Source organism: Eucyclogobius newberryi, unplaced genomic scaffold (assembly GCF_026437365.1).
Source record: "Eucyclogobius newberryi isolate DKJ021-1_F unplaced genomic scaffold, fEucNew1.0.hap1 SCAF_15, whole genome shotgun sequence".
Lineage (NCBI taxonomy): Eukaryota > Metazoa > Chordata > Actinopteri > Gobiiformes > Gobiidae > Eucyclogobius > Eucyclogobius newberryi.
In genome coordinates, this window is record NW_027315779.1 from 4,948,341 (window position 1) to 4,963,347 (window position 15,007).

Genomic DNA, 15,007 nt, shown 5'->3' on the forward strand with positions numbered 1-15,007 from the left:
CTTTAAAAGGCTTTATTTGCAGGTTATTCCCATGGGATTAAAGAGCTTATTTACAACAGAGACTTGGCTCGTCCAATCTGAGGCAAAACTAAATCATTTGGAAACAATCAAAAACACTCTTCCTGCCTTTGTACAACCCTGACACATATGACTGTCTATTGTTTAACCAAAAAGCCTGCTCTGGAATAGTGTAATTGGACTCAATTGGCTGAACAATAATAACTATTGTTGTTCTAATCAAAATGGCCATGATGAGCTTCACAGTGGCACCAGAGTCACAGAAGGACTCACAGGTTCATTCACAACTGGACAAATGACAGAACATGTGCGTGGGGCGCAATCTAGCGGGGAAATGGGGAATTACGTGCAAAACTAATATCTCTAATATCTCTAATAATAATAATAATAATAATAATAATAATAATATAGCCAAAAGAGAAAACACAGACAGGCATGAATTTTTATTTTTTTTATTTTTTCACGTTCAACCACCAATTCAATGGGTGGAGTTTATCATAACTTACTGACAGGTTTGGCATAAATTTGACCAATACTATTGGAGCTGCAGTGCCTATTTTCAATAATCATTTTGAATAAAAATGTAGCTTCAGAAAAGCGTTTCGCCTCCCACAAGCTCGTATAGCTCCTGTTTACCGTAAACACTGCGCACTCTTGCTTTACATCAGCGCGTGCCTGTGACGTAGAGAGGACGGCGTTTCCGTGGTAACAGGGGCCGGGTCCATTCACCGCAGCGGCTGCGCTTCAGCTCCCCGGGACTCGGCTCAGAGCGACACCTTTAGAGGCGGCGGCCCGGGGCAAAGCGCTGATGCTCAATATGTGGAAGGTCCGAGAGCTCGTGGACAAAGCGTGAGTAATAAAGAGGAGGAAGAGGAGGAGGAAGAGGAGGAGGAGGCGGCGCAGGTGCTGCTGCAGGTGCTGCCCCGCTAACCGCTAATGTGAAGGGGCTTCTCCGCTAACCGGGCTCCTGCGGGCCCTCGGGGCTCCTGGGAGCTCCTGCGGGCTCTTGGGGGCTTGTGGGGCTTCAGTAGCCTTCCACGGGCTTTAGCAGAGCAGCATCAGCAGCTTTCACACGGACACAGGGGACACAGGGGACACGGGGGCCCTCACCGTTAGCTTCACTAACCTTAGCTTAGGTTCCTCTTTCTCCTGTCGTGATGGATGACTGTGAACATGATGCTTTGTGCTGTGCTAGTGTCGTGTGTGATGTACAAACAAGAACAAGAACACATTCTGACCCACTACAGTGGTTAGCTCGTGTCGTTAGCATGGCTAACACGGGACCCCCGCCCGTCCCGCTGCAGGATGCGCCTCACTAGAGGACACTCTCTGATCTGCCTCTGTCTGTGCCCAGCACAATGGGACGTGAACATTTGAAGATGTAGATTTGAATTCCTGCCTACACAAGACCACCGCCCAGAGAACTGGCCACCACAGTGAGGCCCTCAGGGTTTAGCATCAGCTCACACACTGTGGCCTAATTACAGCTATAAGCCTCTGTTCTGTGGTACAGCAACAGAACAAACTGGTTTAACTCCAACCCCAGTTCCCACAAGACACTGTCTAAATAGTGATTAAAGGTGATGTATGTTGCAATAAAACCTTGCAAAGTGGCAATAATAGTTGCTGTGATGGATAGCACCCCTTTGGCATGAAATAAAGAATTAGATCATTTCTATTGGAAATGTTTTGTAGGAAAAGATTCAGTTTTAGTCATCCGGACAGCGTTTTTAGGAAAACGAGATGTTTCGACTTTCAACCAAGAGTCATTCTCAATCTGAGGTCTAGTCTGAGAACTCAGATATTTATCCTACTCTGCGTAGGCCCTGCCCACCTCTTGTATCCTAATAGAACTGTGATGGGCTATCAAAATCCTACTGTATGCTGGCTGTCGCTCCTTCATCAGGCTGACAAGGGCTTCACAACACTATTGTATATGGCCTCCATAACTCTCCTCTTTCAAACCATCTCTTCTACTTAGAATCTTCACCTCACTGTCTTTAAAAGATTGGTTTGTGGCTTTAAGATGAAGATGCACAGCGCTCTGTGGTCCTGATTTAGCACATACCTTGATAAAGCCTCTTGCACCTTTTGTAACGCTCTTAACAACTTTTTTTGTAGTGTATTGGAACTGCTGCCAGTTGGAACTGCTCTTTAAATAAGTTAGACAATTTACTAAAAATACATTTCTGCAAAATGTAACCCGTTGTCATAAAAAATATTATAAATAAGTGTTTTAAAAATGATGGAGTGCAAATGTGAATATTGAATGGGACAGGATGGAGGAAATGGATTAAACAGAAAAACAGGCATGATTTCAAACTGACATTCTGAGTTTGTGAGTGCTCTGGCTGCGGACACCAACGATGTGAGCCCAAACGCGTCATCGCTGGAGAGTGTGATTGTTTCTGTAGCGCAGTCTGACTTGAAACACTTTAAAGAGTTGTTTTCTTCGCTGAGTCGAGGAGAGGGGCCGCTGCATGAGAATAAATCACTAATGGATAAAAACAGGAGAGACACTGGATAAGACGCCAGTCGCAGCAGCAGCAGCAGCAGAGACTGAGAGTGACGAGGACTGTTAAAGGATGAAGTAAAAGGTGCAACTGTTTTTGAGGCAGTTCAAAACCACATGAGCAGGAAGTTGATTTGGTTTTGTAATCCATGTCTTTCTTAAGGTGACAACTTCAGTGTCTATTAGAGCAACTGTCTTTAACTCTGCTTCATATTAAACTTGTAGTAAGTGAGTAAAAAGTGACATTCTGTTTAACGTTATAAAAATTGTGCAATACTTAGACATCTACAGGCAGGTTTTAGCACATTCATCTGACAATAAACTAATAATATTAAATAAAATGAGGTATTCCTATTTCTCAGTATAGGGACTGGACTCAAAATATCGACAGACTTCTTGTCAATACTCGCAATGATATAGAGATGCGTCGTGTGATCCTTTTAAACAACATCAATTCATTATAAATTGCCGAGTTCTACACTTCTTAACCTGCTGAATCCTGCTGCATTAAGGCCGAATCTGCTGAGCTGAAAAATTGACTTATTCATAGGACAATTGTATTCTGATAGAAAAGGCATGGTGATTATGCACTTTGTTATTCTTTTTTTCAGCTTTTGAGAAATAAAGACACAAACACAGTACATAGAACATGAGCCGAGTGCGAAAACGGAACACAAAGTACATTGCTAGCACGTACCATTTATTGAAAAGATGAATAATGGCACATTCAAACCAAACAAAGAGTGGAACGTGGAACATTTTTCCAACAAAATTCCCTCAAAACGTGTGATTTTGTGGTCCTCCGCTGGGGTTTTCCCACTCTTCATCTGTCAAAACAAAGTTATCTTTCCTATTCATTTTTAATATATTTAGAAGAATGGCTGTCCAGATTATTAATCTATTGATAAAATATAGATATTAATCCCCTTGAAAGTTCTGTTTTTTATGCCTTGATAAAGATTTCAGTCAGAGAGTTAAAATGGCCATTGCTTTGTTTCCATTTTGATTATAATAACTAACAAACTGGGTTTTTCCTCTGTCTTTTTTGTATTAAGAGGGGTTTAGTTTTTCCTCTAGAATTGTTGACAAGTCTTTGTATAGAATGCATTTTAATTCAATATAATAAAAAAAAGCATACATTTAGTAAACTTACACACCGGTTTTCTCTATCGCGAGGCACTACCCACCCTCATGTAATAATGTTATATCAATGAATAGTGCATTGTGCAGCCTCGCAATCAAGATCTCCTCTTTCTGGATCTGCCATTTGTGTTTGCGAAGGCGACTCTGTAAAAGCTCTCATTCATTATTCAACGCTCTGCTCGTGATCATACGTGAGGTTTGATCTTACATAATGTTTCAGCTGACTCCCAACACATGACACTCATGTTCAAAACAAAAACATAAATTCAGATATTAACATTAAAAATTAGTTGAGGAAAATTGGTTTCGAAGTAGATCATAAAATGGCAGCCAAAATGAAAGTCCTTTATTTACATGGACAGCTGAAGCTTTTCGACACATCGAAATATGTTTTAACTGTATAAATGTTACATATTTGATTTGTATGTTTAGTCTATATATTGCTCATCTCATCTTGTCTTTTGAGTCTATATTTGCACTAATGATTAACCTTCGACTCTGTCTTTCTCTTTCATTTCATTTCAAAAAGCATTTTTCACATTCTCTGTTCAAAAACCTAAATCCTGACAATAATGAACACTTTCTGATTTCCACAGCACAAATGTGGTCATGAACTACTCTGAAATCGAGTCGAAAGTGCGAGAGGCGACCAACGACGACCCCTGGGGACCCTCCGGACAGCTGATGGGAGAAATAGCAAAGTACGTGGGAATTATGTTCTAACTGGAAGAAATGAAACAAACGAGCAATAATCACGGTCAAAAATAAAGCACCAGTGGATCAATGTCACTATGTAATTGTTTCCCTTCTCATGTGGCGCCGCTCCGCTCTCGCAGATCTACCTTTATGTACGAGCAGTTTCCAGAAGTCATGAACATGCTCTGGTCCCGAATGCTCAAAGACAACAAGAAAAACTGGAGACGAGTTTACAAGGTGAGGAATGTTTACTTTGTATTTGGCTGAATGTTTAACACAATACATGAATCCTGCTTTGATGTGTATTTAAGGCAAGGCAAGTTTATTTGTACTGCATAATTCGAAACACAAGGCAATTCAAAGTGCTTCACACGACAGGAAGAGAAATGCATTAAAGTCACAAAGACGTGAAATCACACAACCTTCATTTCTATTCATTCAATCAATGTAACAACTTATTTACACGTTTTATATTTCCTTGCTGTTATTGCATGTGCTGAAATCTCCAGGCGTTGCTGCTGCTGGCCTATTTAATCCGAAATGGGTCAGAGAGAGTCGTGACCAGCTCCAGAGAACACATCTATGACCTGCGCTCTCTAGAGAACTACAACTTTATCGGTACAAATGCGACGCCGCGCTAACATTTCACCAGCCGCCGCCGCCACTGCTTTCGGGGAGTATAAATACCTGTGTGTTTGGGTTTCGCGCAGACGAGAACGGTAAAGATCAAGGCATTAACGTGCGGCAGAAGGTGAAGGAGATGGTGGAGTTCATTCAGGACGACGACCGGCTCCGAGAAGAGCGGAAGAAGGCCAAGAAGAATAAAGACAAATATATAGGCGTTTCCTCGGACAGCATGGGCGGAGGAGGCAACAGCTTCAAGAACTGTGAGCTCTTTAAATGTTTTTACCGCTACTACAAATGGCCAAACGTAACGTAAGAGATTCCGCCAAGTAGAAATTGATGCATTGGTTTGTGAAATATCAAAGCGCAGATGGAGCGCAGTAAAACCGTTTAACCTCACTGTTCTTTTCCTCCTCGCAGCCACAGAGTTGGACCGCACGAAGTGGGACGAGGACTGGGACAAGGGCAAAGGCGGGTTTCCCTTCAGCGAGAAGCTCGGCGAGATCAGCGACAAGATCGGCAGCACCATCGACGACACGCTCAACAAGTTCAGGAAGAAGGAGCGGGACGACTCCCCGGACAGAATCAGGTAAAAGCTTTCAGGCGGTCCAATTTGAGACGCCGATCCGGAAACGTTACCAAACTAGTCATGAAAGGCGGTCAAAAACACTATATTTACTGTTCTGGCTGCGTTAAACCGGGACAGTGAGTGTTCGGACAGGTTTTGGGGCTGAAGCGATGCGAGCGACTGAGTCAAACAGGAGAATCATATTTAAATCTGTAGACGGCAATAACTTTTGACAGAAACAGACAAATAATAAATAATAAAAAGAAACCTCTGCATTGCTGCCTCTACCGCATCCTCTCCCTGTTGCCATAGTGACAACGAGGAGGACCGGGCCTCGAGGAACGGCCGGCAAGACACGCTGGAGTTCAAAGACGAAGAGGAGACGGTGACCACCAAAAGCATCCAGATCACACAGGCCACCGAGACGACCACCACCACCACGCGCAAGCGCAGCGGCGGCTCCAGCAACAAGAGCCTGGACCTGGGGGCCGCCGCGCTCTACACCGGGGACAGGAGCCCGGACGAGAAGGTACAGCCGTGAGATGGAGCCCGTACAAGCACATGCAGTGGAATGACTGATACAGGAGGTGAAGGTGAAGCGGAGCACAATGTGACGGCAGTGAAGAAGTTTGGATTGGCCACGGAAGACACTCATTAACTAAAACATTAACTGAATAGATTTAACATTTGACTGGAATTGTGTGTACAAAGATCTGAAATTTGACATTTTTTGTGAGGCTTAAAAATAGCGTTAGCGCTTGGAAGGTTTTTTTTTGTCGTTTGTAAAAGAGAAACAAATTAACTGGCATTTCTACCCGAGACATTCTAAATTGTAGTTTCTTTTTCTCTTTTTAATACTTAAAATTAGTGGTGGTACGAGACACAAGATTGGTTTTATGAGAAATTGACATTATATAAAAATACATTTTGCCTCACAATTTTGTATGTATTTAGTGTGATATTTTTGCTGTCATTGTAGAACTGCTTATTTTGACTTCGCAAAACGTAACTCGCCAGCTATATTTTGGTCTGGAAAATAAATCTTACAAGATCCTTTCCCACATGTGTGTGTAAAATCTTTCTGCGGGATCTTGTGGCACGAGATCTTACTTAATATCATTAGCATTTAGATTTTAATGAGAGAATCTTGAAAATGTGTTATGGCCTCACTTAATTTATCCTCCATTTGCCTCACGGTTTAGAAGGATTTTGATGACGTAGCATTTTAAAGATCTCTAAAATGAGAATATATAAACGGCCTCAGAGATGTTTACAGCAGGTTTTATGACCGTGATCCTTCTCTCTCCAGTCTTCAGGTAAACTGTCCTCCAGCAGTGGTCTCGCCGACTTGTTAGAGATCAACCCTTCATCCAAGAGCACCACAGGTAAACTGGCTCAATGAATATGTTATATAAATGTCATATATGTTCACGGTGCAGATCACGTTTTTATTTTGTTGTCGTTTTTCTGAAAGGTGTGAGTCCGGACCTCATTGCTGGCTTTGCAGATTTCTCCTCCCCTGCAGCCTCCGCCAGCCTCCCAACTTCCACAGGTACACGAGGTTTTAATCAGTAATAACGATGCTTTGTCCACTTTAAACGGCCACATTGAATTAACTGCTCAGTCATCGATGGAGTGCGTTATGTGCATGGATTCAGACTACTTCAAACGTCATAAACTAAACGTATAAAGTAGAGCCGTCTTTTATTTTCAGCTGCTTCTTCCACTGGAAACGGAGAGTTTGGGGACTGGAGTGCCTTCTCTACCCCTCCCACCTCGACGTGCGGGCCGACAAAGGACCTGTTTGGCTCCAGCGCGCCCACCTCGGCCCCGCCCCAGAGCCCCGTCCCTCCGTCAGCTGAGCTCTTTGACCTCATGAGCGGCCTGAGCCACGCGGTGCAGACGCCTCACGCCACCCTGAGCGCGTCCCAGAGCCTCACCTTCTCTTTGGGGGGCGCGGCACCCGGAGCTCTGCCCAGCATGCCCCTGTCTCGCTCGCAGCAGGTACAGCTCGCCTACCTACAGTACCTGCCTGTATATTTACTCGGAAATTCCAAACTGAAAATGTACATCTGTTGGATCTTCATCATTTTTTATTAGGGACTGAATCCATAAACTTATGTATACAAGTAAAAACATCAACACATTTTAAGAACAATTCAGGCGTTGTAACTACTTAATGCCCTAACTCCTTGATTAAGTTGTTACTAACCTTAGATCATTCTTAATAAACCAATATGATCATTATTTTGTTCATTTTGGCTGACTGAGAAGACATTATGAGTTGGTTTCATTCGGATTGGCGCTGTAATAACTAAAGTTTGTAAAATGTTGCGATGTGACGTGAGCACAGCCTTTTCAGACGTGCTCATTGTGTCTGCTCTGTTTGTTCTGCAGAGTTTAGGGAGCATGATGCCGCAGCAGTCAATGGGACAACAGCAGAAAGTCGGTGGACCCGGAGCATTGGGTTCAACGTGGTCCGATCCCTCAGTCAACATCAGCCTGGACTTTTTAGCTGCTGGTCTCAATCCCCACAAGACCCCGCCTACTCTCAACAACATCATACAGCAGCAAGGTACACGGCCCGGGTGTGAGGGTTGGCTTTGGAGCAGGCAATGTAACTCATATCTCAAACAGTGACTGTAACAAATAAACACTTCTCTCTGGACCTTTTCCAACAAATGTGATCTCACAGAAACACCCTTCCAATGTGTGTGAGCAAACGCACAAACTCCCTGAGCAGTCTCCAGGGCCACTGCGAGTAACAGATGAGCACAATGTGGCCACTCCTGTGTCACTCCAGCACAAAACCTGACAACAAATGTTTGTGAACAGAGTAGTATTTAGAACTTGACGCTCAGTTTTGACCTTAGCTCTATTGGTGCCCCAGGGAAGAGTTCTAACTGCCCTCTGCTCTCACCCGCAGAAACACATAGTCTAATTTTGGGTAATTTTATAAATGAAGGATCCCTGGATAGAATTCTGTCCAAGATTGAAACGGGACTCTTGTTTATTATAAGAAGTGTTACAGTTGTGGTTAACCTGTTGTTCACGTGCTGCTGATGAGTGTTTCTCAGCCCCGTTCTCCAGCCTCTCTCTGTGAGCTGCACAGCCTCAAGGCCTGAACCTTTTGTCAGGAAAACTGGCCTCGAGTTTTATGTTGCCTCTGAAATAATTCAACAGAAATGTGCATATATGCTGCAGTTCTCTCTGTAATTCACATATCAAATCGAGAAGCGTTTTAGTTCGTCTGCTGTTTGTGCTCATGACTCCAAAATAAAGACTGGCTAAATGTTTGTGGTTTGCAGAACGTCTTAATAGATTTTCTATTTTTCTTAGAGAGAACGGTGCTTCCAACTCAGAATTCCTACTCAAAATCTCAGGGAAAATTTCAGAGCCTGTTTGGTGTAGAATAAACATCGGACAGCTTCATAAAAGTAAGTGTAAGTGGAGTAAATTAAGTTAGGCCATATTGTCCACCCGCTTCTGTGAATCTTCTCCTGCACAGCTTCTGAGCTTCTGCAGCTATAAATGCACAACACGGGTCTAATGTCAGCAAAAGCTAAATTAACTAAACTAAACTGTAATAACAATGTCCGGGTCAATAAATCAACTCAAGGTCTAGATTTTGGCTGAGTTGAGCTCAACCAAAATGAGGCGTTACTGTGATTGTTTGACTTGACAACTGAAGCGCAGAAACTCAAAGAAAATGTCGCTCCGAGTTCTAAGTTCCGACCTCGGAGGACTTCATAGACAAGTGTGATGTTCAGTTCTATGTGAAATAACTTCTATCCTCTGCTTGTTTTAAAGGCGTGCCTCCTGTGAACCTTTTGGCCCAGAACTTTGGAGGACTGACCCTCAGCTCTCCTCCTCACGTGACGCCCATCAGACCAGGAGCCAACCCCATGCTGTCGGGCAACTCCATGGCCTTCGGAATGCCCACCTCGGCGCCCATGACAACCGGAATGCCTGGAACCATGACAACAGGGGGGGTGAACACAGGCTCTATGGGGATGACCGGGATCTCTGTGAACCAAAGCATGATGGGAATGAACATGAACATGAATTTGGGAATGGGCGCTCCGGTGATGATGGGCGTCCCGGCGATGGGCCTAGCACACTCCATGTCTCCAGCCGTGATCCCACCCAAACAAGATGCCTTCGCTAACTTTGGCAACTTTGGAAAATAAAAGTGAACCTGACGAGTGAGTGAGTGAGTGGATGAGTGTCGGACATGTTTGTAGTTTTTGAGAGTGGACCGCTGAAGAGTTGTGGGACTTGGAGGCAACCTTGCATGTTACTTTACTCCTCCTTCGGTGAGCGCCACAAGTTGTTTGCATCCATGGTTTTGCTGGCATGAATTTGGAGATCATGGAAGTGGTTGTCTTGCTGACCAGTCTTTTTGTTAATTGATCTCATTTTACAGTATAACAAATCAGTGCATCATCAGTGTTAGTACCAGGGCTGTACATGAGTGAGGTGGGCTCCAAATGGCTTCACTGCCTTAATTTTACACTGTAATAAGGAACACTTATATCTTTTCTATTATTGAACAAAATTATTTTCCTCAAGTAAGCCATTTAGTGGATACACAGAAATGCAGTGCGTTTTTAACAGTGTAGAGCCATGCGCTTGTCCTCCAGCAGAGGGCAGCGTAAAGCGTGCAACTGCTGAGCCTTGTTCAGGGGCTGAGCTGCAAAGTCCATGTTTGCCCCGCCTCTTGTAGTAATTATTTTACTCATTAAAGAGATTTAAACGTTTCCGTTGACATCCATAAGGTCATATATAGAAGTGAAGACGGGCAGAGTTCGAATGGCTTTGGCTGAGTGCATGTGGGAGTGTGTGAAAACTTGAACATGTTTTTCTGTTTGCTGTGTAAACAGCTAAAGCAGAGCCTGTTGTCTTTTTCTCAGGCTCTGTGCTCCAAATGACCAAATCTTTATTTTGTTACTCTCAGAAGGATGATTCATATCTATTGGTTTAATATTTTATTAGTCAACTCAGACTATGTTCATGACATAATTCAGTGAATTTTCTTTTGATTGTACCCTTTTTTTCTGTATTTCAGTCTACATTAAATTAAATTGCAACTTTACCTACCTTTTCCTGTTTGCTTTTTGTAGATAAAACACAATATTATAAGAAGAAAGTCCTCAAAATGTTGCCTACAACAGAAAGCGGAATATTCATCGTTTCCTGTTGTATTCTGTATTTTGAGAACTTTGTTTTTTTTAACCATTCAAAAGATATATTTTCTTTTAAATTGGCGAATTAGGATTGTTACCATAGCGATTATCTTAAATCTGACACCCCTTGGATTGAGGAATTTTAATTCTAACGTTAGTTAAACGTTGGAATAAATGTGGTACAGTAAAAGCCATGTGACCAAGAAAGAAGACCACTCAAGATCAAGGTTCCACCACAAGGGGACAAGGGGACGTTCACAGTCAGACCAATGTCCAACCAACTATTGTGATCCTACCTTTCACAGGAACTACAGCAAAGCATCACAGCCTTTATTTCCAAGAGGTATTCTCCAAGTACTGTGACCACCCCCATGTTCGAGTATCAGCCTCTCTACCATTGCACTCCAACTCTGGTCAAGACTGAGGAAACGATTATTGATCCCACAGAGCAAGGTAACATGTTCCCAGACACACACTGAAGAAATCTGCACAGGGCTGGTTCAGCATTAGATTTTTTTTACAATTATGTCAAATGAAGTTACTCCAATAAAGAAAAGAAAACAAAAGTTGAACACAATAATAAACATCTCACTTATATCGAATCCCTTGAAGTATAAACAGGCTGGGCTCTTTACGTTTTGGCCTAAATTGTCAGGATTACTTCAATTAGAAATTATAGCAAATTATGCTCAAAGGAAAATCAGATTTCCAATTTCGCATAGAATTTTTAGCAGTAAATATAAATGAGAGAATAGCTGCGATTGGGATACAAGGACTGACAGACAGTAAATTGAGCATTTGCTGTGTCTTGACTATTCCTATTTCAAATTAGAAGCTTCCATAATATCACTAATATAACAGAGATTGCTTATATGTTTTAAAGTAACATAAAAAAACAAAAACTCCAGAGGTAAAGCATGTAAATGTATGAAAACACATTTAGTGTTGTGCTCGCTTCCCAGAATGGTTGATTTGATTGAAAATAAGTGGGCTATTGCGTTCCCTTTATATTCATGCCCAGGAGCTTGTTGGTTATCTTTTATCAGTTGTTGACAAAAGGAAATAAATGAGGATGTTGGACGTTTAAGGAGTTACACTACCTAAAGCTAACCCATGAATGCCGGTAGTAATAATATTGAATGATAATGCATATTGAAAAGCTTTTGCCTTATCGATCCATGCACAATCTATGATATTTGGCACACTGGATCCATTGGTAACAATGTAAATCTATTTTCAAAAAGCAAACATCATATGAATTCCAAACTTTATTTCTTTCAGATCTGCTGAAGTTACTGGATTCGTGCCAAAACACTGGGAGTTGTGAGGAAGCTTCTTAATTCCTGGATGAGAAGGGAGTGGTCCAAACTCACCCATACAGAGGGCTTCCTTTGTTTTAGTAATAATGCTGGACATGAGTGTCGCCCCCTGCAGGACACTCTCTCTGCTCTGGAGAGCAGCTTCAGTGACAGACTGATCCACCCTTGCTGTGTGAAGGAGACGTTTCACAGGTCTTTCCTTCTGCTGCTGTCAGACTCTACAACAATCACTGTTAGCCCTGGTCACATAATGTCATCATCCCTGCCGCCATATTTTTCTGTCCATATATCAGCTGTAAATAAGAGTGTGTAATGTATTTATTTTAAATTATTTCATACTTCTGTTCATAATCTGTATTGCAACACTGAAATGTCCACATTGTGGGATAAATAAAGTTGTCTTATCTTATCTTAAATTATCCCCATAAAACAATTAATCTCACCATCTAGGAATATCTTTGACATTTAATGTATATTGCGTATCGAATAATACAGTTTAGTTTAATATAGTATAGTATAGTATAGTATAAAACAATCAAATTCAATCCAAGTTTTAATTGTTTAGTACATTTTACCCACACAAAGTTTCCAAAGTGCTGCACAGAATACAAAACAAGCACAGGAAAAATGTGTAAAAAATTATATATAAAATAAACACGTACAAATCAAATTAAAAACAACAAAAAATATACAAAATAATAAAAGATGGTCAGAGGACCACACAATTCTCATGCCGGGTTAAATGCCAGTGAATAAAAGTGTGTTTTTATGTAGTATAGTATAGTATAGTATAGTACAATATAGTATAGTACATTTTTTTTACATCAAATTGATCTTTTTTTTATATCGAATCTAGTAAAAATATGAATTGTATATAAATACGATTTTTTTTTTATTCCATGTAAAAAAAAAATCGATAATAAATAATCGAATTCGATGTAATTAAAAAAAATCGTAATAAAAACACAAAATAATCTAAATATAAATAAGTATAGTATAGTATATATATATATATAATAATAATATTATATATATTAATATATATATATATAATATTATTATATATATATATATATATATATATATATAATAATAATATTATATATATATATATATATATAATATGACAGTGACACCTGGAGAGGGGTGATCGGGAAGAACGGCTTCCCCGATCTGAACCCGAGCGGTGTTCAGTTATTGGACTCCTGTGCTAGCCACGGATTGTCCATAACGAACACCATGTTCAAGCACAAGAGTGTCCATCAGTGCACGTGGCACCAGGACACCCTAGGCCGGAGGTCAATGATCGACTTTGTTGTCGTGTCATCTGACCTCCGGCCGCGTGTCTCGGGTGAAGAGAGGGGCAGAGTTGTCAACCGATCACCACCTGGTGGTGAGTTGGATCCGCTGGCGGAGGAGGAAGCTGGACAGACTTGGCAGATCCAAGCGCATTGTGAGGGTCTGTTGGGAACGTCTAGTGGAGCCCTCTGTCAGTAGGGTATTCAACTCGCACCTCCGGGAGAGCTTCTCCCATGTCCCGGGGGAGGTTGGGGACATTGAGTCCGAGTGGACCATGTTCTCCGCCTCCATTGTTGATGCGGCTGCTCGGAGCTGTGGTCGCAAGGTCCCCGGTGCCTGCCGTGGCGGCAACCCACGAACCCGGTGGTGGACACCGGAAGTAAGGGATGCCGTCAGACTGAAGAAGGAGGCCTATCAGGCCACTCTGGCTTGTGGGTCTCCGGAGGTCATCGACGGGTATCGGCAGGCCAAGCGAGCCGCGGCTCGTACTGTCGCAGAGGCAAAAACCCGGGCCTGGAAGGAGTTCGGGGAGGCCATGGAGGAGGACTATCGGTCGGCACCAAAGAAATTCTGGCAAACCGTCCGGCGCCTCAGGAGGGGGAAGCAGTGTCTCACCAACACCGTTTACGGTGCGGGTGGAGGCCTGCTGACCTCGACTGGGGATGTCGTCGGACGGTGGAAGGAATACTTTGAGGATCTCCTTAATCCCTCAGTCACGTCTTCCGAAGAGGAAGTAGAGACCGGGGATTCAGAGGCTGGCTCATCCATCACCCAAGCTGAAGTCACTGAGGTTGTTCGCAAACTCCTCGGTGGCAGGGCTCCGGGGGTGGATGAGATCCGCCCTGAGTACCTAAAGTATCTGGATGTTGTAGGACTGTCTTGGTTGACACGTCTCTGCAACATCGCGTGGCGGTCGGGGACCGTGCCTCTGGACTGGCAGACCGGGGTGATGGTCCCTTTGTTCAAGAAGGGGGACCGGAGGGTGTGTTCCAACTACAGAGGGATCACACTCCTCAGCCTCCCGGGCAAGGTACTGGAGAGGAGAATCCGACCGATAGTCGAACCTCGGATTCAGGAGGAGCAGAGTGGTTTTCGTCCCGGTCGTGGAACACTGGACCAGCTCTATACCCTCCATCGGGTGCTCGAGGGTTCATGGGAGTTTGCCCAACCAGTCCACATGTGCTTTGTGGATCTGGAGAAGGCTTTCGGCCGTGTCCCTCGGGGTGTCCTTTGGGGGGTGCTCCGGGAGTACGGGGTCCGGGGCCCTTTGCTCAAGGCTGTCCGGTCCCTGTATGACCGGAGCAGGAGCTGTGTTCGCATTGCCGGCAGTAAGTCAGACCTGTTCCCAGTGCATGTTGGACTCCGCCAGGGCTGCCCTTTGTCACCGGTTCTGTTCATAGTTTTTATGGACAGAATTTCTAGGCGCAGTAAGGGGTCGGAGGGTGTCCGGTTTGGGGACCACAGGATCTCATCTCTGCTGTTTGCAGACGATGTTGTCCTGATGGCTCCATCAAACCCGGACCTGCAACATGCACTGGGACGGCGGATCGGTGCAGCGGCTGCAGTGATGCAGTCGCTGCATCTGACCGTTGTGGTAAAGAGGGAGCTAAGCCAAAAGGCAAAGCTCTCTATTTACCGGTCG

At 43.3% G+C, this 15,007-nt stretch overlaps 1 protein-coding gene across 1 annotated transcript; it reads left to right on the top strand.

Moving 5' to 3' along the window:
• The first annotated feature begins 793 nt into the window (after positions 1-793).
• On the top strand, positions 794-10,660 carry LOC140360530 (clathrin interactor 1-like). Its single transcript, XM_072445771.1, has 12 exons — positions 794-867; positions 4,270-4,374; positions 4,510-4,606; positions 4,879-4,987; positions 5,080-5,256; positions 5,414-5,582; positions 5,874-6,090; positions 6,871-6,946; positions 7,036-7,113; positions 7,276-7,565; positions 7,959-8,136; positions 9,372-10,660. Exons 1-12 carry the CDS (start codon positions 827-829, stop codon positions 9,749-9,751), a joined length of 1,917 nt encoding a protein of 638 aa, XP_072301872.1. The 5' UTR covers positions 794-826; the 3' UTR covers positions 9,752-10,660.
• Positions 10,661-15,007: the final 4,347 nt, after the last annotated feature.